The sequence below is a fragment of the Zonotrichia leucophrys genome, chromosome 6 (genome assembly GCF_028769735.1).
Source record: "Zonotrichia leucophrys gambelii isolate GWCS_2022_RI chromosome 6, RI_Zleu_2.0, whole genome shotgun sequence".
NCBI classification, from domain to species: Eukaryota; Metazoa; Chordata; class Aves; order Passeriformes; family Passerellidae; genus Zonotrichia; species Zonotrichia leucophrys.
In genome coordinates, this window is record NC_088176.1 from 3,521,418 (window position 1) to 3,543,535 (window position 22,118).

General features: G+C 48.1%; 2 protein-coding genes across 2 annotated transcripts in view; one reads left to right on the forward strand and one right to left on the reverse strand.

The window, feature by feature from the left end:
- The window catches only part of LHPP (phospholysine phosphohistidine inorganic pyrophosphate phosphatase), a 72,779-nt gene extending 57,424 nt beyond the window's left edge, over positions 1-15,355 (reverse strand). The window contains exons 1-3 of the mRNA XM_064717140.1: positions 15,203-15,355; positions 2,831-3,018; positions 950-1,103 (exon numbers count right to left, since the gene is read on the reverse strand). Coding sequence (XP_064573210.1) covers positions 950-1,103; positions 2,831-3,018; positions 15,203-15,330 — 470 coding nt within the window. The 5' untranslated portion in view covers positions 15,331-15,355. The remainder of the gene's footprint in view (positions 1-949; positions 1,104-2,830; positions 3,019-15,202) is intronic.
- Positions 15,329-19,808, forward strand: NKX1-2 (NK1 homeobox 2). Its single transcript, XM_064716901.1, has 3 exons — positions 15,329-15,529; positions 17,796-18,087; positions 19,240-19,808. The coding sequence occupies exons 1-3, from the start codon at positions 15,329-15,331 to the stop codon at positions 19,806-19,808; spliced, it is 1,062 nt and encodes a 353-aa protein (XP_064572971.1).
- The last annotated feature ends 2,310 nt before the right edge of the window (positions 19,809-22,118 follow it).

The following is a 22,118-nucleotide window of genomic DNA, read 5'->3' on the forward strand; positions in this document are numbered from 1 at the left end:
GATTCTACATTTAATTTTGAAATATGATATTACTTAACACAAAATTTGATTATTTCATGTACATTAGCCAGTCTCCTGTTGGCTCAACATTTTCTCCTTATCCTTCTAAGAAACAGTAAGGATTTTTCAGCCCTGTTGGAGGATTAGAGTGCCAGGTAAGGCAGCACAATGAATTTAACTGCTCCTTTCCACTGATAAGTTCTGCCCAGCTGGATCAATAACCCACAAACTAAGAAGGGTTTTCATGCCCATTACAGTCTATTGAACCACTGAGCAAAGTTGTCACTGCACTTTCCCCAAGATAAACATGCACAGTCTCTTTTAAACCCATGCATCACACAACAGATAAGAATAACTCTTGTTGTTCCTGTTGGGATTTGTCATTATTCAGCGGGAATTAATAATGTTCTGCTTAAAATCTCAGAATACATCTAAATTAATTATTTTCAGGAAAACATTCCAACTCCCTGACTGGATTTTTTCCTGTGTGTGAAAACAGGAGGTCAAAATTTACTCTTAATGGGCAGAGAATAATTAAAAATGCCGTCTGACATTAAAACTACCAAAATAATTGATCTGCCACTTCAAAAGCACCAAACTGCATCACACACCTACATCAACAGCTCTTCACCCAAGCATGGCCTGGGGAAATTTTTGGTTTCCTTCACTATGAAAAATAATTTATATTCAGTTCAGAGAGGAACACGTGGCTACAGGCAGCAGCTAAACCAACAGTTCTCACCTCTGAGACACTAAATTCTCACTCATTTGGGGGTCACACACACCAAAATCCAAACTCTCCATGATTCCTATGAGGCTCTCTTGAAGCACCACAAGTCCTCTTCATTGACAGGCACCTTACCAGGAGTGCCTACACTGATTTCTGTCCTCCATTAAAGATATTATTAAAAAATGCAGAGACTTGAGGTAAAACCAGAGCTTAACTCACCCTTTTCCAAGGGAGATCAAAACAGGCTTCTCCATCCCAATCAGAAGTCGGAAAGCCTCATTAAGGTTGGCGTAGGTGAAGTTCTCTGCTGCATCTCCAAGAACCACACAGTTTGGGTTTGTCTTATCAATCTCAGCAAATTCAGGGACAAGATCTAGAGAAGGAGAAAAAACCAAAAAAAAAAAATCACAAATCCCTCACTGTGGATTCTTCGCTGCTTTTTTCCGCTAAGGTCAGGATTAAATGCATGAGATGGTATTTCTTGTTGGGATTCAGATGTTCATTAGTTCTTATCTATGTTACAGTCTCACAAACTGTGAGTTCTACAGCACTTCACTCTAAGAAACTGAAAATGGAGATGGGTGTCTCTCTCTACAATGCCTTTTGAAGATAAAATTAATGTCTAATTAAGAAATGACACTTAAATTATTTTTACTTTTAACCCATGGCTGCAATGAGGACTTTTTTTATCCAATTACACAAAACCACCCAAACCCATGGAGAAAAAGGACCAGCCTCTACCCTAAAACCTCAATCTTGCTTTATGTATATTACTATATTCTCAACCCTTAAACTCTAAGTTTTCCACACTATGATATTGCACACTTCTACTCAAACTCCACACCCACAATCCTGTCACTGTCATATTTTATGAAAAATCCATTTGCCAGGATTTCTTCTCCTGGGAAGCTGGGAAGTTTCAGCTTCTCCATGTTTTGCTGCTCTGGAATGTGATTTGGAGAATTGTTTATCCAGCATGTGAATTGTTTTTAATTAAGGGCCAATCACAGCCAGCTGTGTCAGACTGAGTCTGTCACGGGTCTTTTATTATCACTTTTGTTTAACCTTCTAATGTCTCCTTTCTCTTTCTTTAATATAGTTCTAGTATATAATTTTCTTTTAATATAATGTAATATCATAAAATATAAATCAGCCGTCTGAGAACTTGGAGTAAATTCTCATCTCTCGCCTCATCCTGGGACCCACCACAACACCGCAACAATTAATAACCACAATTGGCGACCGCCAAAAATTGGTGTCCCCAAGTGAGTGACACCACAACACAATCCCAGTTCTGTCATTCCATTTTGGAAACCTTCTCCACAGTCTCAGGTCAAATGCAGTGTTCTCTTGGGGGTCAGTGCCTGGCAGCACAGAAAGTCTGAAATTCTCAGCATCCAGGGCTCCAACACCTCATCATTTCAGGTCCCACGGAAGCAACTGTGGTGGCGTTTGCAGGGGTCCCAGGATGAGGGAAGAGATGAGAATCTTGACTCCATGTTTCAGAAGGCTGATTTATTATTTCATAATATATTATATATTATATTATATTATATTATATTATGTTATATCTTACATTACATATTATATACATTACATATTATATATTATATACAATATTATATATAAGTGTATGTTATGTTGTGTTGTGTTATGTTGTGCTGTGTGTGATATGTTATGTCTGATATGTTATATTCTAGGACTATACTAAAAGAAAAGAGAAAGGAGACATCAGAAGGCTAGCAAAGGAAAAGAATGGAATGATAATAAAATCTCGTGACTGCTCACAGCCTCAACACAGGTGGGTGTCATTGGTCATCAAGTAAAAACAGTTTCACATGTTGGGTGAACAATTCTCCAAATCACATTCCAAAGCCGCAAAACGTGGAGAAGCTGAAGCTTCTCAGGAGAAAAAATCCTGGCAAATTTTTCATAAAATATGTCTGTGACAAGCAACAAATCCCCAGATTCATGCTTCCTTCACCCACGACAACACATGAAATAATAAATAAACCTCAGTCTGACCCAACCCTTCATACCCCTACTCATCCATCCCAAACCAAAGAGGCAAGCAGAGCCCGCGTCCCAGGGCTGTCCCACCGTGGTGCACCAGCAGGTGTGGCCTCAGGCCGCGCTCCCTCAGCAGGTGACAGGCGGCCGGGGCCGGCGCTGTCACCTGCGACACCGAGATGTCGAAGCCCAGCGCCCGCAGCTTCCTCACGAAACTCTCCCGCGTCGCCTGCGTCTCGTTGGTGCACAGCTGCAGCTTCAGCCCAGAGGCTTTGATCCTGCGGAGGGAAGGCAGCAGAGAGGGTAAGGAGATGAAAGAAATGAGACAAGAGTCACTCTCAAGGGAAATACAGGTTGGATGTTAGGGAAAAGTTTTTCACAGAAAGGGTGATAAAGTTCTGGAATGGCTGCCCAGGGCAGTGGTGGAGTCACCATCCCTGGATGTGTCTGGGAAGTTTTTGACTTTCCTGGTTTGCCCAGAGCCACAGAGAGATGATTTCTTTTGAGGGTTTTCTGCAGGTTGAGGAGTTCTTGCTAGACAATGGCCATATTCAGCCGCTGCACAATCCAGCCTGCTTGTACTAATGGACACGTTCACAAACAATGAATAATGGACATATTCAGAAATGGGGTCAGTATAGCCTTGAAAAAGATACAAGAAGAAGAGTTGTTAAGACTCAGCAAGTTTTTCAGCGAGCTTGGGAAAGTAAGAAAAAAGTGGAGTCATGGGTGGGCCAGACAACCACAGCAAGACACGTGAAAAATTAGGTGATTCAATCAGCATTCTAAATTAGACATGTGAACAGCTAGGGTTAACCAATCATGTATTAGCTAGAGACACGTTGACAGCAGAGATTTATTACAAATGTAGTCTTTTTACAGATAATAAATTTGGCTTCACTGGATGATATTGGTTATGGTGTGAAGTCCCTGAACCTCCTCACCCTGCAATTTCTACTCCCAGGAGAAGGGTGTCATCCCTGGGTGTGTTTAACAAAGCCTGGATGCGGCACTGGGTGTTGGGGTTGGGTTGGATTTGATGATCATGAAAGTGCCTTCCAACCTGTTCATTCTGTGAATTCTGCTAAGAAGATGATGTTATTCCAAACCAGGAGCAGGATCCTCTGCTGTGACCAGATGCACCCAAAATCCTGACTCTGGGCACTGCAGCTGCCAGTTAGTTCAGTGATGTTTTACCAGTAGTGGGGTGGATCCAGTCACATTTATCATTAAATCTCTCATAAAACACCTGTGCTGTTACTTAGTGGATAATCCCAAAAAACCTGGCACTTTAACTGATTCATTAATAAATGTTTACAGGTAATTGGCTTCTCAGGGGAAGGAAACACAGCATGAGTGTCCAGAGCCAAGGACATGGCTTCTGTGGATTGGTACTCTGCAAAAGTTGTGTTGTTACCCCATTCCTGCAGTGCCCAAGGCCAGGCTGGGCAGGGCTTGGAGCAGCCTGGGACAGTGGAAGGTGTCCCTGCCATGGCAGGGGTGGGATGGGGTCTGCAAGGTCCCTCCAGCCCAAACCATTCTGTGAATCCCCTGCAAGCCCTCTGCCCCTGAGCAGCTTTGTTTCCCAAGCTGGGAACCTGCCATGGATATCCCCAAAAAAGCCTCTTCCCCAAGGATGAGCTGTCAGCTGTTTGGAGAGCCAATGTACTTCAAAGTGGCCACAGAAAATCAGAAGCACTTAAAATGTACCACAATTAATAAAAAATAAACATTTGCCTAAGGGACTTTCACTCAGCTCCTCTAATACATGAAAATGCCTACTTTTTGTCAGTTTTCATGTGAATTTGTGCAAAATCATCTTTGAGTACCTGAGCACATGCAGATTCAGATACTTAGATAAGTCTGGAACCAGGTTTACAAATTCTGATAAATATTATGACTCTTCTTTGTATTAAAACAAAAAAGGACTTTTCTATTAAGGAAGTCCCTGCACTGATTCTCAAGACAACAAAACACGCTGGGTCCATTTGGTAGGGAAGGAGATCTCAATTGGCTGGTGCAAACACCAAAGCCACCTCGAGACAACAGATCTGATGATGAACTTTCCATCAAAGGATTCTTGGAAATCTGGTCCTGACCCAGGGAGCCCCTTCTGCTCATCAAAACTACACACCAATGTCTTCTTTAATAATGCTGGTGATTCATTTCTTTCTTATTATTTGTCTTTCCTAATCATAGATATGTGAATTATCAATTACACTTAGTGGTTAATTGCCCTTCATAAAGATAGCTTTTCTCTTTTAAATTAGGCAGTTAATATATTGTAACTAATAGCATCCACTTGTACATTATAAATATATCTTCATTGATTGGAGCACTGAATGTGAGATTCACTCTCAAGTTAATGAAGCAATTGAGTGAAGAAGTGCAGGGTGTACCCAGGGAATAATTATTGTTAATGAATTATGATGTGACCTTCTCAGAACAATGAACAATTGGTGTGACAGTGGGATGACAATATTCCACATCTGTTATTTGAGACACGGTTTCAGCTGGAGTTAAAAAGCAAAGCAGTGTAATTTGGATACACAACAAACTTTAATAGAGTGTGCCATGAGTAAAAAAAAAATTATTCTAAAAGAAATTATTCTAAATGCAAAGCCTCCCTGCACACTCTTAGGGAAAAAAATCCCATGATTCACAACTGCCTGGAAGCAGACATTTGTTGAATTAGAATCTGCTTTTTCTCTTCCTAAAGGTCAATGTAATGAGTCCAGGGACAACACCAACCACAGAGCTGCACAGACTAAGCAGCACCCTCACAGGTCAGCTCAGTGAAAGTACAGATTCAGCTTTCCTCTACTACAAACTTCACTTCTTTCTCAGCATTTTGGATGGAAATCAGAGTGATACATCTGAAAGGACTGAGAAAAGCAGAAGTCTGGACACATCCCATACTGCTTCATGCCTTTGTGGCCACCAGCAATTACCACCCCAACAACTGAGCTCAGGAAATGCTCAGGATCAGCTCCACAAACAGTCAGGCCAAGCTGGACAAAAAAATAGGAGTCCTCTGGAGACACATGAAAAGGACTGTTAAAAATATCCTGGAACGTTAAATGAAACAAAAATCTGCAAAACTCTAGAGAAGACTTATTTCTACAAAAATATCTTTCCAATGAAAAGTCACCTTTTCCTTCCCAATTAGCATGAAAAGAGCCCTGCAAACTCAGCCAAATCCTGCACAGAACAGTCACACTCACCTGCACACTCAGTATCACACACTCTGGGATGATCCATCCCTGGATGCTCAGCACAGGGATGGCGAGCAGAGCCTGCAGGCCAGCAAACAACTCTTAACCCACAGCTTCAATAATTAGGGAGAGCTTTTACCAACAGCTCTGCATGGGGGAAAACCTGCCTCAAATCATGTTCACAGCAAAACTCTCATTCAGTTTCCCTGGCCTGGCAGGTTTTGAATGTGGAGAGGCTAAAAGAAGTGGCTTGGTTTGTGTCTCACAGGTGTGATGCTGTGCTCAGTGAGTCCATAGGGCTGCACAGCTTCAAGGGAAACCTCCAGCCTCTGAACTGACCCACTGCTTGCACTCCCAGCAAAGCAAGGCACTGCAATTTCCACTGCGGGCAAGTGTGGGGATGTCAGGAGAAGAATAAAGAACAAGATTTGTAATGTGATGTCTTATGAGATAAAGAGCAAGGGATTAGGTACCTGCAAGAGCAGAAGAATGAGGCAGCAGGAGATGAAATACACGACACACGTTTTATCTAGATCTCAGAGTATTACAGATTTATCAGCATTACAGAAGCACAGGCACACCCAGGAAACCCAGTCAATCAGCCCTTCAGCTGACTTGCACACCTCGTGGCTGTGATAAAGATCCCACTCAAACAGCAGGGAAATCAATGCTGGTTAGGGCAGTGGACAGGCAGCACTGCTGCCCCTGCTGCAGGGACCCAGCATGGCCCAGGTACCTGTGGGCATCCCCAGGCTGCCTCTCCTTCACTGTTTGGGGCCATCAGCAGGCTCAGCATCAGACAAATCCACTTTTTCCACCAAATCCACCAATTTCCAACATCACTGCTCACACCACTCCTAATGCCCAAGAGCAGAAACGGGGGAGCTTCACCTGAGTGAGGCAGAGCAGCTCCTGACCCTCCAGGCTGTGACAAATGCCAAACTCAGCTAAAGTGGCAAAAAAAAATGGTCAGAGCCCTTCTTGGAGGGGATGGCAGAGCAGAGATGGCAGCAGGGAGCAGATGGAGAGGCCACTGTCCCCTCCAGCTGTGTGTCACTGCTGCCAGTGCCTGCTCTGCCAGGGAGCTGCCACAGCACACACACACTGAAGGAAAAAGTCACAAAAAAAAAACTTCCAAGCCCCAAATTAAAAGTGGACACTGGGCTAGAACACCAGCCCTTCCAAGCCCCAAATTAAAAGTGGACACTGGGCTAGAACACCAGCCCTTCCAAGCCCCAAATTAAAAGTGAGCACTGAGCTACCACAGCAGCCTTACCAGAGGAGGGATTTAAGCCCACTCCAGATCCAAACAACCACTTGGCCACCCAAAACACCCCCAAATCTACACCTGGGGCACCCACCCAGCCCTGAGCACCTGCCCAGGGGAGAAGAGGATGTGAGGGGTTTAACTGCAGCCCTGAGCAGCTCTGTGAACTGACCTTTACCTCGTTCAGCTGGAGCAGGACACGGGGCTGAGTGACAATGTCCCCCAGTGCAATTACCGTGCGTCAGATGAGCCGGTCCCTTACAAATCACCTCGAACTTTACACATCTGCTGGCTGTCAGCATCTGCCAGGCTCACTCACCCGAAAATAATGAAAAAAACTCTCATTATTGCTCCATAACAGGTAAAGTGTTAGGACAATTATTGGACATCCTCACTGACCTTGTGCAGACTTAGCCAGGCGCCCTTGCCAACCTTTATGGGCAGCCTTTGGGCACATAAAACACAAAATCTGTTCTTTCAGGTGATGTAAAGGTTGTGACACCCATTGTAGGAAAAGCAATGGTCCTGGAATCCAGACTGGGAATCATCAAACTTAAATTCACATTATCCTGCACATGGCTGGAGCAACTGAAAAAAAAAGGTATAAGGCTAAACTTCAGATTTCCCATTATTTTCCCCACTGTCTTTTGCAATGAAGATTTTTCCTAAGATGGGAATAGGAAAGGGCAGCCCACAGCCAGAGGTCCTGTGCAGATGGGCAGTGGGGCAGAAAGCAAAACCCTGGAACAGGCAACAAACCCGAGCTTGGAGTCTGTCTAACATCAACTTCAAAGGGGTTTGGAAATGTGCTACAAGAGACTTGCAGAATTGGCTTTTTATCCTGCTTTTGGGGATAAGATTTTGCAGAATGCTTTGGGGTTTTTTTTAATTTAAAACAAAGCATGCTGAGCACTTTTGCTATTTGACTCTTTTGCATCAGTGGACAAATATGAGTGTGCTTCAGTGTAAACCTTCCAGCACTCTGATACCTTGTTTGAAACACAGGGAATCAACAGCACCTGCAACCAAACCACAAAGTAAAAGCAGCACTTGGGCAGCAACACCATCCTCCCACCTGGGCAGGGTTAATGTCAGTGCTCTCTGCAAGGGCCAGGGTGCTGGTGGCTCCAGGTAAAACCTCTCCTGATCTTGCAGGTTTTTCCCAGGAGACCCTCCCTGGGAGCACCACACACACCTGAGGATCCAAAGGGGTTTTCTGGCTCAGCACTGGCTCAGAGCAATAATTCCTTCTGGGGTCCAGCTGTGGAAATGCCTGGTGTGAGCAGAGCACATTTGCTCTGCTTAAAAAGCGTCTTTTTTTGGCAAAAATGTGCTGTATTTTCTCTGCAAATCTGTATTCCTGCCACTCCAGCAAACTCATTATTTCAGAAGCCTGAAGGAGGCCATAAGTGCCCATCCTTACATGGTACAAGCCTCTCCCAATTCCATGGAAACATTGAATTTCCTGGTGTTTTTTAACCTGGTGGGTGCAATGCAATCAGAGGACTGTGGATTAAACTCCAGGGTTTCCCTTCTCTCTCCCAGTGCCCAAAACTTTCCATTCCTCTGATTTCTGCCATCACAGCACATCCAAACCGCTTCAGTCTTGCTGTCACATCTCTGATGCCACTTTTGCCCCCTGTGTTTCCCCTCACTGATGTCCTGTCATGGCTCCTGAGTACAGCCAGGCTCATTACAGCCCTGGTTCTCTGGGGATCCAACTTTCTGCTCCTGACAAATCCTTACACGTGGCACTTTTTGGCCCCAGTCCCTCCTGCATTCCTGAAACTCATCTCTGCATCTGCCATCTCCCCAGCACAATTTCCTCTCCAGCCCTATAAGGATCATCTCCCTCTAAATATAGAAGGGGATAATTTGGAGGCAATCCAAAGGAGGGATTGCAAAAGGGATTAAAAAATAAGAGAGAATTACCTTCGCACATGAATAAAAGCAGATTAATAGACACACATGAAGGAGCCACAAGAAGAGGCCAATGTTACTTAAGGGTGGGCAAGGGTGACAAAAGAAAAGGTACATTTATAAGAGTAAAAACTCTGGAAACACCACTTTGAGACAGCGTTTGACAGTAAAAACTGAAAAACAAAATCACTAAATTGTAGATCAAAGCAAACTTTAAACACCCACTAATGCCTTTATTTAGGTGTTTGGATAATTCAGAATTTTGCAGAGGTGGAAAGAAATCCTGGAAATTTTAACTGGAAATCCTGGAAGTTTTAACTGGAAATCCTGGAAGTTTTAATACTGAAACAAACCCAAAGTCCATCTTGTCCTGAATTCTCTACAAAGGCCATTGAATACAGCTGGATACCAGAAATACTGCTCAAATTATCCAACACCATAAATCATAATCCACCTCCCTGAACAGCAGGGAAGACAATAGATTTGTAGGCAGCAATATGCCACAACAGTAAAATCTAGAATTCAGTATTTAATAAAAATAACACATACTTCTGAAAGGAACTTGCAGAAAGAAAGCACAAAACAGAATACAAGAAAAATCTCTCTGGTCCATTAAGTTCAGTAACAAGATGCATTTAAGGCTGCAGATTACAAAATCAGCTTAATGTATTACACCTAAAAGTCTTTAACCACACTGCAAATGGTTCAATAAGCAAACTCTGGCAGAACTTAAATAGCTAGTTAATCTCCACTTTGGGAACTGACAAGAAAAAAATCAGATTTTTGGGGATTCAGTTAGCATGAACATGGGATAGATTTATTTGCATTGAGCAAAATATTTTTAAGGACAACACAGTGAATGATACCCCAATAGCTTTTATTCTGTGTAAAAAGCGTGGTGCATGATCTTTAAGGTTGCTTCCAACCCAAACTATTCTATGATTCTATGAAGCTGCTAATTAAAAACTGCTATTCTACGATTCTGTGAAGCTGCTCCATTAAAAACTCATTCAAAAATAAGTCATCTTTGACAGGGTTGAATTCTCACTTTGTACACAAACAGCACCTGGTTGTAAAGAAGGAATTCTATTTCTGAGACCCTGAAGGTTAAGGATGTGTGAACTCCAAAAAATGCAAGCACTTACTCATGCAATTTGTGCACATGAGTAAGTGCAGGTGAGCACCCACAACTTTGGGGACACAGATCTTTATAAAGAAATAATGAATACTGCTGATTAGGAAAGCAAATATGGGTTAGGAACAGCCACTGCTCTCAGAAAACTGAGACCACAGCTGATGTTACAGACTGGAGTGCAGCTGAGAGTCAATTCCTGGATCTCCTTCTGGCTCTGTCTGGAAAAGCCACATGCCAATACAGAATGCTTCATTTTTGTGTGTCTGCAGCTTCAGGAGGGCAGTGACACCTGGGGCACACTGGGCTCCTTTGGGTAGAAAATGCAAAGAGAGTCAAGTACAAAATTTAACAGGTATTTACACAAGGGTCTGTATACTTTATTTGAAGGCCTCTTTCCAGGAGAAACAGCTCCTTTTCTATCAAATGCCCCGAAGGCACAGCAAGGCTTGGAACTCTGAACATCTGCACAGCCCGTGCTCAGCCACATTATCTGCTGTGACAACAAAGATTTCCTACTCCTCATGGCACACACACTTCCAAAAGGCTCTTTGTGAGCTCCCAACTCCTCTGAACCCCCACACCCTGAATTGTTTTACAGTCCCAGTTCCATTTGTTCTCCTCACAATCTCCCTCTTGTTAGGCTCTCCAGGTATTTTATTTTAGCAGGAGTGTCCAGCTGCTCCCCAGCCTCCCTGCTCCCCAGATTTCCGCTGTCCCTTTTCAAGGGCTCTGTGGAAAGCTGTGCTAACAGATGCACCACCCCAGCCCAACAACAGGATGTTGTAAACCTCCAACTCCTGTGTGCTTTTCATATGGATATGCTAATGGACACACTATCAGCACGCAGCCGTAAATGCAAATGCCAGAGCACAGGCTGAGCATCTTTTATGGGTGTTTAACCACCTTCTGTCTTGTAAGGCAGCAGCTCCCTGCGATTTGCGAGATAAAAAGCAGCTAGCTCACCTCGTGTCAATGCTGTGTAAATCGATTAGGACAATGAGAGCACGGCACTGAGGCTCTGTTAGGGCTGGCTCCAGGAGAAGCCTTTAAGTCACCGATCCCTTCTGATCTCACCCACGGGCTTTCTGATCTGCTCCAAAGCATCTGCCAGGGAGCTGCACACCCCGGGAAGAGAGGCGTGGGGTTTATGTAACTTTTTCAAAAGTACAACAGAGATCCACCACAGTAAGTTAAACAATCAAGAAACATTGTGTCTTAAAAGTTTTAAAGGGATAAATTACCTCATCGAGCCACTTTTGGCTTTTTTAGCCATCTGCTGCTGTAATATCCCCACCTAAAGATAACAGCAGCAGTCCCTGGAGAATTTAGAGACATTCCTGGCTCCAGGAGTGCCAATACCCTTTGGCACACAGGTGGATGAGTAACAAGGATGCAGATTCACCTTATCCCTTGAGCACAGGACACCAGCTCTGCTCAACAAACACTCCTGTGGTTCACTTCCTCAGCCTCCAACTCACCAACCCCCTCTCAGAGCACACTGAATCCTTCAGTATTTCACAGGTGAGATGTATCAGGGCTGCAGGTGCACCAGCAATAAACAAAGCAATCCCGGCTATTAACACTTAGTGTTTCACCACAGGTTGTACCAATTATTGATGCCTTGCTCAGGAGGGTCTCTACAGCAGTGAATGTCACCTTGCTCAGGGTGTTCCAGTGCCCATCAGCTTCTCTGGCCATGTTTCTGCTCCATCTGACTCTACTGTTGGCTAAGAACTAAGAGACAAGAGGGAAGCAGCCATCACAAATAGAAACCAGGCCAAATTCTGCTGGCAGAAATCAGGCTGCTGCTCTCACAAACACTAACTCACATAACTGCACAGCAGAATTCAGCTGAAAGCAAGGGGAATAATGCAGAAAATGTAGTTTTAGGAGGTCAGGACAGCTTCAGTCACATGAAACCAACGGCAAATTAGTATGTTTACTTATCATTTTTACTGGAGTGTATGCTATATGTTGTTACACTAAGTTAATTGCTGTAATGAGGAGGTGATGTAGCAAGACAGTCTGAAAAGAACAGGTCAGCTGTCCTGCTGTAAGAGTCCTTATCTGTACTCTATCAAAATGGGATTTAAGGTTTCTGTTGGACATATATATATGTACTAAAAGATGTTAGCTCCTTCAGCAGAGGACCACAGCAATTTGAATTAGTTATAAGGTTCCTTACTATCTGCAATTATGGCTCTTTAATTGATTTAAGAAAAAAGGAATTAATTAAAAAGAGCTCCTTTTAGCTTTGATCCATCTGCTTGAAACCACCCAGCTGTACTGTGACGCAGACACAAATATTAATGAGCAACTGGCAATGGGATAATGAGTCAATAAAGAGTTTAAATGGTGTAAGCCAGAACAATTACTAACCTAATAGGCAGATAAATAAGGCTACTTGACTTTACCCAAGGAAAATGATTATTCTTCACCACTTACATTGAATGACCTGAACAAAGTGGTTTGGTGGGGTTTTTTCCTTTCTTGGCACTTTTCCATTTTGCTATTCCCACAGCTATGAACACTGCTCACCAAATCCTGCCCAGAGGAGATCAGCTTTCCCTGCACAGCATTCCAGAGCCTTTTGCTGGGTTGCATCTCCAAACCCTCCTCAAAGACCCTGCAGCCCTTCCAGACAGGTCAGATTAGCTGCTGAGGGCTCCCTGTGACTAACAGGCAAAAAGGGCTTGGACATTCCCAGGATTTCCAGAGAAAATTTTCCTACATTTAGCCCAAGGCCAGAGTTTTACTGCTGCTTCATCAGCATATTTCTGACATTACTGTAAGTTAGATGCAGTTTAAGTTGTCTCCATGCAGGAGGTTTCAGCAAATGCAGTGACAAAGGTTATTAAGTAACAGCCTGCAACTTGACAAAAGATGAAGTTTAAAATTTAGGAGCAAAAAAACAACGTCAAAAGCATCTGGTGAACCACAACACAGGTATTACTGAACATGTCCTGGTTTCTAAAGGCATGGTCTGATCTCTGACAGTATTTATGCAGTTGCTGTTATTTATGCTTGGTTTGGCTGTGCCTGGAGGCCTTGGCTATGATCTGGGCTGTCCCAGGCTGTGCTCTGCACATGCACAATCCCTGAAAGAACCACAGGCCACAGGATTTCAATAGAAGCAACTTCTCCCTCTGCCTAGTTTTCATTGAATTTCCTGGAAATGCTGCTCTCCTCTTGGCTGTCCTGGCACCTGCAGCTTCTCCTGTCCAGGTATGCACCAAAAACTGGCCAAGAGCCTCAATAAGGCTTAAACTTGCTTCAAATATTGCTCTCTGACAGCACTGGGAACTCTGATCCATCTGATAACATCTTCTGTGCATCCTCATCCTATGTGTGTTTCAAGAAATATGAACAAAGACATAATGATGGGGGGAAAAAAGCAAGCAGCAGAGTTCTGTTATTACCACCTAGTTTGGATCTTCTCCACTTCTGCCTTTCCATGGTGGCTCCAGAAGCATTTAGGCACATATTTAACTAACTTCATATGATTAATTATATTGAATTGAATATTTCTTCCTGTGTGTTTTCCTGCTCAATAATGCACTTGTCCCAGTTGTGCCTGTGCTGAGTGGCCCCAGAGGGCAGAAGCTGCAGAGGTGCTCACCAAGCAGAGCTGTCAGTGTTTCACAGGGGTTCAGAATTTAGACATTTGAAACATTACAAGTGAGGTACATGCAGCAGCACAGCATCACAGAATGGTTTGGGTTGGAAGGAACACTGAAGTTCCAATCTCCTGAAATGGACAAGGACACATTCCACTACGCCAGGCTGCTCCAAGCCCCATCCAGCACTTGCCAGGTGAAACAGATCTGGATTTTCCACAGTGGGTGAATGAAACATCACAGAGAGCCAAAAGGCTCTTCCAGAAATTCACAACCACACAATCAATACCTGTCTTTAAACAAAGCTGTCCCTGTGGCCACTGCTCTCCCCTGGCCCCATCCTGCTCCTCTGGTCAAGCAGGGCTGATATGGACACACTAGCAAGCAAACATAATTAATTAAAGATAGTTAAGTTAAAGTTACTTAGCTATTGTTACCTGGACAGCATCACCCAGATAAAAGAGAAGGAGTTCCCTACCTGTGGGCACTGGGAGTAACTCACCAAGACCACACTTTGCTTTTGAGTCACTTCCAAGCTGGGCAATCATTAACCCCAGCAGAGAAACTCTCCACTGCAGGGTTGCAACTTCCAGCTAATTTGACAGCAGAGTTAATCCATTTACAGACACACCAGCGTGGGCAATATCTGAAAAACCATTACCACGGGACAGTGGTGGACCTCCTACAACAGTGCCATCTCCTGCCACACAAAACAGGGGACACCAGCAAACACAGAAACACGAAGGACAGTGCCGGATCTGCACACCGCCAGCTCCTGCCACACGTGCAGTGACACCAGCACACACGGGGACAGTGCCAGATCTGCACACTGCCAGCTCCTGCCACACGTGCGGTGACACCAGCACACACAGAACCACGGGGGACAGTGCCAGATCTGCACACTGCCAGCTCCTGCCACACGTGCAGTGACACCAGCACACACAGAACCACGGGGGCAGTGCCAGATCTGCACACTGCAAGCTCCTGCACACACGTGCAGTGACACCAGCAAACACAGAACCACGAGGGATAAGTGGTGGATCTCCTGCACACTGCCAGCTCCTGCCACACGCGCGGTGACACCAGCACACACAGGAGGTTGTCGGGCTCTCCTCCCCATCAGCCCAGGCTGTGCGGGCTCCCTTCCCTAAAATGACCCCCGAAAGCACCAAGCTGCCCCCAAAACCCCCGATTCCCGTGCGGCACTCACACAGCACAGCACGGGCTGGACTCACACCATGCCCAGGCGGTGACCGCGCTGTGTCCCCGGCCCCGCTCTGTCCCCACTCCCCGGCCGCCCCCACCCACCTGCGCACGGCCTCGACCGAGCCCGCGATGGGGACGCCGCCGCCGGCGCCGCTGTCGTAGAGAACGCCGCTGACATCGAGCAGCAGCCCCCGCACGGCCCGGGCCCAGCCCCGGCCCCGCTCCGCCATGGCCGCTCCCGCCGCGGCGCTGCCGGGAAATGCAGTCCCGGCCCCGCTCCGCCCCGGGCCCGCCCCGCCGCACCGCGCCGCCCGCCCGGGGCACAGCGCGCTGGAACTGCCGCTGCAAACGGCACCGGGAGCGGTCACGGCCGGGCTGGATGGGGAGCGACCTGCCCTAGCGGGGGGCATCAGCACCCATGGCACCGGAGTGAAATTAGATGGTTTATAACGCCCCTTCCAACCCAAACCTGCCCTAGTGGGTACCATCACCACCCACGGCAGTGAAGTGAAATAAGATGAGTTTTAAGGCCCCTTCCAACCCAAACCTGTCCTAGCGGGTACCATCACCACCCATGGCAGTGCAGTGAAATGAGATAATTTTTAATGCCCCTTCCAACTCAAACTTGTCCTAGCGGCTAGCATCCCTACCCATGGCAGTGGAGTGAAACGAAATGATTTTTAACGCCCCTTCCAACCCAAACCTGTCCTAGTGGGTGGCATCCTCACCCATACCAGTGGATTGAAATGAGATTATTTTTACCGCCCCTTCCAACCCAAATCATTCTGCGATTCATATGACAACCAAGGAAAAAATCCCTACTGAGTCATTGTGTAAAGAATTTTACAATCACAGATAAGATGTTATCAGCTGTGTTCCAGCTTTACGGATAGTATTGTTTTCTCCCAAATATCTTCTCGTTGCTAATGTCATCAATAGCATGGCACGACTCCCAGAATGTATAAGGGGCTGTGGTGGAATTATAGTCCCTTTTGTTTTAAGGAAAGCAGAGGAGCCTTGGCAGCATTGATTTGCATCACCGCTTCTGGAATAGCCTCTAGCTTCTCCCTAAAGATAATATCTAAACTGTGAAATTCATTAAATAGACTCAGAAATGGATCAGGTTATTTAAAACAACATTACTAATGGCACAATATCTCAGCTGTCTGCAGCGATAGTGAACATTGTCTTGGATAGTGTTATCAGTGCAGGACACCCGCTATGAATATTGATCCACAGCTTGTTACAGCCATCACTTGCCGTCAGGACAGGTCAGGGTTGAAACCCACCTAGCATCAAAGCAATTTAAAGACAGCACTTGGGCTGAATTTTAATGCCTGAGCTGGGAAATGGACCAACTTCAGAGTGCTGGAACTAATCCATGAGTGTGTGCCCTTCCACATGCATGTATGTTTGTAGGTTGTTGTGTATATACGTGTGAAACTGATGAGATTTGAGAAGGTCTTGTAGCTCACAGATTCATTTCAATGCTGCAATTTACATTCTCAGTTCCTGCAGACCCAACGACTCAAATAGAAGTATTTGTAGTCTCACATATACCAGATTTCCAGATTTTTTTCCCGGTTCACCAGCTCCCACATCCCCAAAACCAAGCTTTAGCCACCTGTAGCTTGTGAGTGTGAACTCCTCAGGTCTGAGCTCCCTTCTCTTCCACATTCTTGTGGTGTTCTACCCCAGAGGCCGGTGCCAAATGGGCTCTTGGATAACTAACAGTTACTTTTAATCACATCACCCTTGCACATCATCATCTCATCTTCTTGCTTTCCTCTTATCTTAAGGCCTATGCCAAGAATTATTTGTGAGCCCAATTCTGCTGAGGCTGAGACAGCGATGAAGAGGAGGAGGAAGAGGGCAGTGCTCTGCATCTCTCCATTGGAATAAAGTAGGTGGAGTAGCAGATTCCTACTGAGGGCTGCCTTCCCTGGCTGAAAGGTGCCTTTCTCCAGTCTATCTGATGATTTGTGGCGCCAAAATATGCTGAAATGCCAAGGAGAGGGAAAAGCCTCCCCCTGAACAGATGCAGGTGTGCAGAAATGTGTGTGCAAATGTATTTTCAATAAGCAGGACTGGCTAGGAGTGGTCCCAGGGCTGGTGCAGATTGGGGAGGCTTGGCCTGCTTTCACCTCCCCTGCCCCAGTTATAGAGCAAACAGGCAACAAAGTGTTTTCCCCCGAGACAAGAAGGGTTGGTTAGGGGGTTGCTCAGTGGGTAGGAGCTCCTCCAGCACAGGCAGGCCTCAGTTTCCCCTGCCTACTAACTGGGAACAGTGGGAGAGTTGCAGGAGTAGCCCAGAGTCTGAACTACGCTGATCCCAAGCTGCTCCCAAACGAAAAGCTGCTCCTTTCTCCCTGAGGACCAGGCAGCAGCTTCACATCCCAAACAGCGGCTGCCGGCACAGGAAGCACTTAGAGCTTGGATCCTGCCAGTACAGGAGAGGGATGCAGGAGCCATCCCTCCTCTCTGGGTCCCTCTGAACACGAGGCTCACCCCGCTGGAGCCGCACTGACCGGGAGAGCCGCAGGTGGCTTAGCGGAGAGAGAGGGGACAGGAGGGGACAGGTGCAGCCGGTGGCTCTCCGGACCCCAGGGGACACCAGCTGCCGTCGGGCTGCCGGTGCAGCCGCATCCCTGCTCCGGTGCCAGGGGCTCCTGGCCGCCCCCTCTGCACGGGGCAGGTAACGGGAAAGCCCCGACGGCGAGAGGCTGCGCTGGAGGGAGGCGCCCGCTGCGCCCCCGCGGAGGCAGCGCGGCGGGGAGGGGGCGCGGGGGCGGCGTGCCAATGGCTGCGCTGCCCCCTCCTCTGCCCCCACCCCGCCGCCGGCCCCTCCGCCTCCCCGGCCGACCCTCCTCCCCGGCGCTCACTCCGCGCCGCCAGCGCCCAGCGTGCGGCTCCGGAGCGGCCCGGCCCGGCCCCGCGCTCCGCCGGCTCCGCGCTGGGAGCCAGCAGGTCTCCGGGCAGCGCGGAGGGTGGGGTGGGATGCCGGAATGCCCGGACCGCGGGGCCAAGGCGGCCCCCATCCATCATAAAATCTCCTTCTCCATCTTAGACATCCTGGATCCCCAGAAATTCAGCAGAAGACGCGAACCGGCTTCGGGGAGCTGGGGCAGCGCCCCCCGCTCGGGCGAGCGGGAGAAAAGTTTGGGAAGAGTTGAAGTAGGAAAGGACGCTGCTGCTCCCGGCAGCGGGAGGAATAAACTAGAGGCACATGGTAGGAACGCGCTCGCGTTTCTCCGGCCGGCGCTGGCGGGGCGCGCAGGTGGAGGCGCCGGCACACGGGGACGCGCTCCCCGCGCGGGGTCCCGCAGGAGCGAGGGAAGGGGGGCTGGAACTGCATTTTAAGTCTTGATAATGCAAAGGGAGAAGTTCTGGATATCCGCGCGCCCTGCCCGGCCCCCGGCGTGCGGAGCATCCTCTGCGGCCGGAGCAGGAGGGCGCGCATCAGGGCGCGCCGCCGCCACACCCCGGCGCCGGACGGGCCGCGGCTCTTACCGAGGCACCGCACGGGGTTCTGTTCCCCAGCAAGGGCGGCCCCCGAGCGCTCCGCTCCCCGGGGCGGCAGCGCTCGGATGCCCCGGCCCGCGGGACGGCCGGCTGGGTAATTGCTCAGCCCGTCCCCACCGGAGGATGCCTTAGCTCCCGGTGATCGATATCCTATTACCGACTCCCGCCTATCTCCTCCCCGCAGCTTGCAGGTGCCCACTTCAAACCTCCTTCCCCCGGCCTGATCCTAATATTGTTCGATTAAAACTTACCTTTAATAGATGACATCTATCGATCTGGCCCTCGCAAATCTGAAACTCCATTAGCGCAGGGATGGGGAGGGGGGGGAGGGGATTTATTTCGCTTCAGAAGGGGACTTTAATAACTTCTTTTTTAATTGGTAAGAAATCCATATCGACGGCTCCCCCCTCCCCATCGCGGATGCGGTGGCACAGAGGGGGACGCGGGGGAGGGGGGGGTCTCGCACGACGGGCGGAATTTTTCTCCCCTTTATTTTATTTTTAGTGATTGCCCTTATGTTGGGGGGAGGGAGGGATGTGGGAGCAGAAGCGCGGGGTTCGGAGGGGGAACGGCAGGAGGATGCGCTGTCCCCTGACGATCCCCGCCGTCTCACCTAGATGCGCACGCCCCGGCGGAGAGCGGCGCCGAGGACGCGGGGCAGGAGCGCGACGAGGAGGAGCCGAGCGGGGACGGGAGCGGGACCGCGAGCCCGCCGGGGCCGGAGGAGCCGGGATCGCCGCGGAGCGCCCGGCGGCGGCGGGCAGAGCCGGGCTGCGGGAAACCGCGGCGGGCGCGCACCGCCTTCACCTACGAGCAGCTGGTGGCCCTGGAGAACAAGTTCCGAGCCACGCGGTACCTGTCGGTGTGCGAGCGCCTCAGCCTGGCGCTGTCCCTCAGCCTCACCGAGACGCAGGTGAAGATCTGGTTCCAGAACCGCCGCACCAAGTGGAAGAAGCAGCACCCGGGCGCCGACGGGGCGGCTCCCGCAGCATCCCCCGCGGCGGCGGCGAGCGGCGGCAGCCCCAGCCCGCCGGGCCCCGCCGCTCTGCCCTTCCAGACTTTCCCTTCCTACGCCGCCGCCAACGTGCTGGTGCCGCCGGCCGCCCCCTTCCCGCTGGGCGCCGGCCCCTTCGCCCCCTTCCTGGGCCCCGCGTACCTCGGCCCCTTCTACGCCCCTCACCTCTGAGGCGGCAGCGCCGGGCAGCCCCGGGAGCCAGGAGCGCACCTCAGCCCTTCTGACCCAGCGGGGAACACCGTCATCACTTCTGCTGCTTGCGTGGCCATTTGAAGTGTAAGAAAGTTGATTTTTTCTAGGCGGCAGCACGCTTAACTTTGACACACAGAGAAAAAAAACCCCACTGTAACCACTGGATTTTATTAGCACCTTTGAGATGTAATTATAGGTGTTGGAGATGGGAAAAGTAACCCTCTTTACACATGCCTGACACTAATTCCCTGCAGATTCTTCTCCAAGTTCATTGTTAAGATGCTCCTCGCTGCTGTTCGGCTTGCCAGCACACGTCTGAAGCCTCGGGGGCTCGGGAGCTGTGGCACTCGTTAGCAGCTCTGCGATCCCGATGCTGATGAGGGTGCAGGCGGCCGTGTCGGATCCCAGGGATGCTCGGCAGTGAAGACGTCCCCAGGCTCTGACTGTGCTCGTGGGACTCTGCTGAGCCCTGTTTGACCCACGTTTCGTTATCGTTTCTGAAAACTGCCAGTCACGTTCTTGACACCCTACCTGGAGGAGAGCTTCGTTTGGGAAGGTGCAGGAAAATGCAGCTCTGTGTCATTGGGAGACAAGAAGGAAAAATCTGCCTGGTCAGTGGGAAAGTGTTCAACTGCTGCTCATGTCCACAGCCTCTCTGCGTTTCTGTGCAGTTCAGTCCTAATGACTTCACAGGTTTTGGATAAGAAATCTAAAGATCATTCTTTTTGCAGAGACCAGTTGTTCTTGTAATAACACAGCATTAGTGCCAAATGAGGCAGAAATGAAAACATAAATCAGAGAAAATGATTACATTATTCATTTCTTTAAAAATGGGGCATTTGTGGTAGAAAGTAAGTAAAACACAGAATTTCCAGCATGCTGAGAGACCTACTTACCATAACAGAGAAACACATGCTTTTTCTGGTTTTGCTTTTTGGAGCATTTGTTAGAAGGAAAATCACATTTCATCTTCGTCCTTACAAGCATCGGAATGAAAAGGAATTTTAGCTGGGGGCTCATCTGTCCCTGAATGGATGGGAAGTAATTGGTTTAAAAAAATCTGTCTCATGCAGTTTTACAAATTATTACAACACAGTATTCCAGACTGTATCCTCTCTGTCTCTGACAATGCTTTAAAGTACACACTGGCTTTCCAACCAAAAAACTTAGCTCATAAATCCTATCTAGCTCTTGTGTTGGTCTAAATAAAAAGGGTTTTTAAATTGTTCCCTGTTCAACTGTTTTTAATTTTACTGGGATGAGGCACTGTCTGCTTTGTGGACTATTTGCCCACCTGGTGTGGGTCGTGATGGTCCCTGTGTTGCATGTCAGTGACTGAGGGTGATACCCCATCTCCTCCGGGTGGCTGTGAGGAGATGGGTGATGGGACAGCCCTCTCTTGCCAAAGTCACCCTCCTGACTGCCAGCTTTGCAGGGATCAAGGGTGTGAGAGCCACAAGCCTAAGCTTGGGCCAGCTGAAAGGACCTGAGGCTGTCGTTCCACAGAGGAGGTACCCAGTGTCTCCTCAGTGCTTTGCAGAGCTATTAACAGAACACAAAGTTCACCTCGGGTCATGGGCTTGGAAGTCATGGCTGCTGTGTGAATGCCTGTACTTGGAGGTTAATTAAAGTAACTTCTAAGCCCTAATTTAAGTTAGAGTTACAAAAGACAGGGGCATTTCAGCTGCTTGGGGAGCATCCAGAGCTGCCTGCCTTTCTGGCCAGGCAATCAGCAATCCCAAATGCTTGAGGTGCCACTGCTGCTGACCAACTGTGTGTCCACTTCTGGCCACTCGTGGCAGTTGAGAGCTCAAGCCCTGCAGGGTGGGGAAGGCATTCTTGCAGGCTGGCCTAGTCCATCTTCTCTGCCTCAGGCTGGGACTAACTAGACCTAAATCCTCTTGACTATTCATGGCCTCCTACTTGCAATTGTCATCACTGTCCATGCAAAAAACAGGTCTTGATGTCACCTTGCTGTCACTCTAAGAGGTTCCCAGAGCATGATAGGGTTGGTTACCCACAGTGTCCCCACATCCCTGGTACAAGACAGGCTTGTGCCCCGCTATGGTCACAGGGTTACTTCTTCTCCTTGAGAAATGTAAATCACAGCAAAAAAGCAGGGAATATTACAAGTCAAAATAAATAGTACAAATTGTCTCTTCCTTCAAGATGTGGTTTTTTGCTGTTCATAAACCTTTCAAGGCTCTGCTTTGCCAGCAATTTGACCTTTGCCAAAACTGTATTCACTTTAGAGGAAATATTGATTCCTATGCAAGATGCTCTAGCCTT